At 46.1% G+C, this 3272-nt stretch overlaps 1 protein-coding gene across 1 annotated transcript in view; it reads left to right on the forward strand.

The window, feature by feature from the left end:
• The window catches only part of Gpld1 (glycosylphosphatidylinositol specific phospholipase D1), a 47019-nt gene that overhangs the window by 41363 nt on the left and 2384 nt on the right, over positions 1–3272 (forward strand). Inside the window, exons 23-25 of the mRNA XM_038334924.1 lie at positions 217–377; positions 2562–2588; positions 2684–2734. Coding sequence (XP_038190852.1) covers positions 217–377; positions 2562–2588; positions 2684–2734 — 239 coding nt within the window. The remainder of the gene's footprint in view (positions 1–216; positions 378–2561; positions 2589–2683; positions 2735–3272) is intronic.

A 3272-nucleotide genomic window follows, 5' to 3' on the forward strand; every position in this document is an offset into this window, starting at 1 on the left:
ATTCTTGAGAACAATCTGCACTTCCTAAAGACTTAGTGGGCGAGTCACCAGGTCCATTATTGATGGATGACAAGGGGAAACAAAGGCCTTAAAATGACTTTGGAGGAAGCCAAGGCAGAGTGAAGGGCATGCTGATTCCTTGTGGGAGGAAGGCTCCAGGAGCCAGAGGTGTAGGAAGAAAGCTGACAGCAGTCTCCGCCCACTTGTGGTTTACAGATGAAATCATCATGGCTGCCCCTCTGAGGATAACAGACATGACTTCTGGACTGCTAGGGGGAGAAGACGGGCGGGTTTACATTTATAACGGCAAGCACACCACCCTGGGTGACATGACAGGAAAATGCAAATCCTGGCTGACTCCATGTCCAGAGGAGAAGGTAAGGGCGGTCTGCAGATTCCATTCCACGAGGGAGGTCCAGAGATGGCTGGGGAAGGGGGGTGGTCCCCTGCTTAGTCATCTGCCGGGCTGTGCTGTCTAGCTGTCCAGGTGCTTACAGCTGTGCCGGTTGCCTCTGGAGCTGGAGCCCAGCTGGACTTGGTCTTGTTCACAGCTGGCCATGACCTGAGTGGGTGCCCAGGGCATAGGGCTAAAAGCAGGTTCTAGCCACTGGAACATCACCAAAACTTGTAGCCTTTTCTTTCGCATTTATTGCTTTGTGATACTCCTTTCTCCGATGGCTTTCCTTATGTTTCCAAGCATTCAGCTTGGCTATTATTATTATTATTGTTAATTTAAATGTAAAAATTAAGGTGTAGTGGCGCATGCCTTTGATCCCAGCACCCAGGAGGCAGAGGCCGCTGGATCTCTGTGCACTTGAGGCCAGCCTACACAGTGTAGTTCTACATAGTGAGTTTCCTCAGGGCCACAAAGTGAAACCCTGTCTCAAAAACAAAACAAACAAAATCATTTTTTAATTGCAAAATAAGTGGTAGTGTGGAAATTGTAGAAAATAGAGAAACACAAAGAAGAGCATTAAAATTAACCTCAGACTTCCACTCCTCCGAGCTTTCCCGTTAGCTGGAGTATGGATTCTTCTAGTATCTTCTACACTTCAAAATGTTACTGCTGTGGGGGTTGGGGGCAACATTAAACAGCAGGGTCTTGCTATGTAGACCTATCTGGCCTGGCACTTGTGGTAGTCCCCCTGTCTCTGTTCACTAGTGCAGGGATTACAGGCTAGCAGCACTGTCCTACGTAGAGTGCACACAATAAGCATCCTGTGTAGCTGAATGCACCTCAAAGCCATGAAGCTGTTTTGGTGTCAGTGACAAAGAGCCTGCAGGACAGAGGGCTTCTGTTCAAGTCACAGCGCAAATGGCAGCTGGGAACCTGAGCTAAGACAATTTCTTAAACTTGTTAACCAATGTGATATTATGTGTGATTTTGTTCAGTTTTTTAAACTTGATTTATTTTTTAAAGGTGGAGTCCATGTTGGCCTCAAACTCTTGATCTTCCCACCCCTATACCTCCTAAGTGCTGGGTTTAATCAAACAGTATGCATGTTGAGCATTCCCAGTCTGAAATCTGAGATGCTGCAAAAGCTTAGACTTCCTGACAGCTGACAGGTCTGGAGTGGATATCCTACAGTAGCAGGCTAGCCTCATGTATAAAGTCATCAGCATTGTCAGGCTATGGGCGTAAGCTGTGTCCTTGGGCCCATCCCCATGAGATCTATGTATCTATAGATACTCCAGAATCAGAAAGATCCCAAATTCAGACGTCTGGAGCCAGGCATTCTGGCTATTCATTGTATATTGAGAACATTGCTGGGTCAGTGAGGTGGCTCAGTGGGTAAAGGAGCCTGCTGCTAAGCCGGAGAGCCTAGGGTCCACATGGCAGGAGGGGATCTACTCTCCAAAGCTGTCTCTGACCTCCACATGCATGCCTTGGCACATGTGTATGCACACACAACCCAAATAAAATAAAAACCAGATAGCACTTTATGGGGAAAAAGTACACATTGTAGCCGGATAGTGGTAGTGCTTGTCTTTAATCCCAGCGCTTGGGAGGCAGAGGTAGGCAGATCTGTGAGTTCAAAACCAGTCTAGTTCACAGAGAGAGGTCCAGGATAGGCTCCAAAGATACACAGAGAAACCCTGTGTCAAACAAAAAACAAAAACAAATATCTTTCTTTAAAAAATAGTACACATAGTTCTAGAGGGGTATAGGATATGGTGGTAATGCTGCAATCCTAGCACCCAAGATCGGGAAGCCTGGATTACACAGGAGCCTGCTGGGAGGGGATGGGGCTGGGGATTCTATCATCGGCTAACTACGTTATCTTGAAATAAATCTGTTTAACTGACCTTCCTGAAGTATTGATCATTAGTCACTTTGATTCTATTATAACCCACAGGGCAAACATTCTCATGTAAATGATTTCATACAACAAATTATGTTTTAGGATCTGAGATCCTATAAGTGTAATTCCTAGGGTTAAAGGGAACACATCCTCATAAGGAGAACTTGGAAATGTTGAACTGTGAGCATGAGCAGACGGGCTCAAAGCTCTTCACCAATAGTAATTACACCAACAGTCTCCTCCTTGATCTTTTCCCAGGCACAGCATGTACTGATTTCTCCTGAGGTAAGTAGCCCCCATCCCCCAAAGCCTGACACCCCCACCCCCAACTCCTAATATTCACTTCACCATGCTGAACAACCACGGCGTGTGTTTTACAGGCAAGTTCGAGGTTTGGGAGCTCGCTGGTGTCTGTAAGGTCTAAGGGAAGGGTGAGTAACGCATTGTGCTTAAACTGGATCTGACAATCTCACAAGTGGACTGTGGCACATGAACATTCATGTGATACAAAACAGACATTTAAGAGCCAGCAGACTGGACAAAAACAGCAAAATCTTAGCAGTGGCTGTCATGGAGGCTGGCAATCAGCAAACGTCATGAAGGGCCAGATGCCGTCTTAGGCTGTATGAGAAGTTGGTCTCAGAAGCTGCCGTTGCAGTGTGTGGACAACCACAGACAGATCAGGAATGGGTGAGCACTGTGAAGTGCCAGGCTGGGTCCTCAGCACCACTTAACGAACACCCTTGAGTCATGGGCCCTGAAATTAGAACTTCATAAAAATTTCATGTCAGGAAAAAAAAGTTTCCCCACTGTCTAAATATGACAGCCACTTTTTTAGAAGTCAAATATAGTTGGCCCACAGGCTATACTCTGCTAAGCCCTGCTGTGGAGTAGGAATGGGGGCTACCTAAAAAGTGGGTGTAAGTTCACTTGATTTTTTTTTATCAAATAAGTACACAGCACAATTTA

This window comes from Arvicola amphibius, chromosome 6 (genome assembly GCF_903992535.2).
Source record: "Arvicola amphibius chromosome 6, mArvAmp1.2, whole genome shotgun sequence".
Taxonomy (NCBI): domain Eukaryota; kingdom Metazoa; phylum Chordata; class Mammalia; order Rodentia; family Cricetidae; genus Arvicola; species Arvicola amphibius.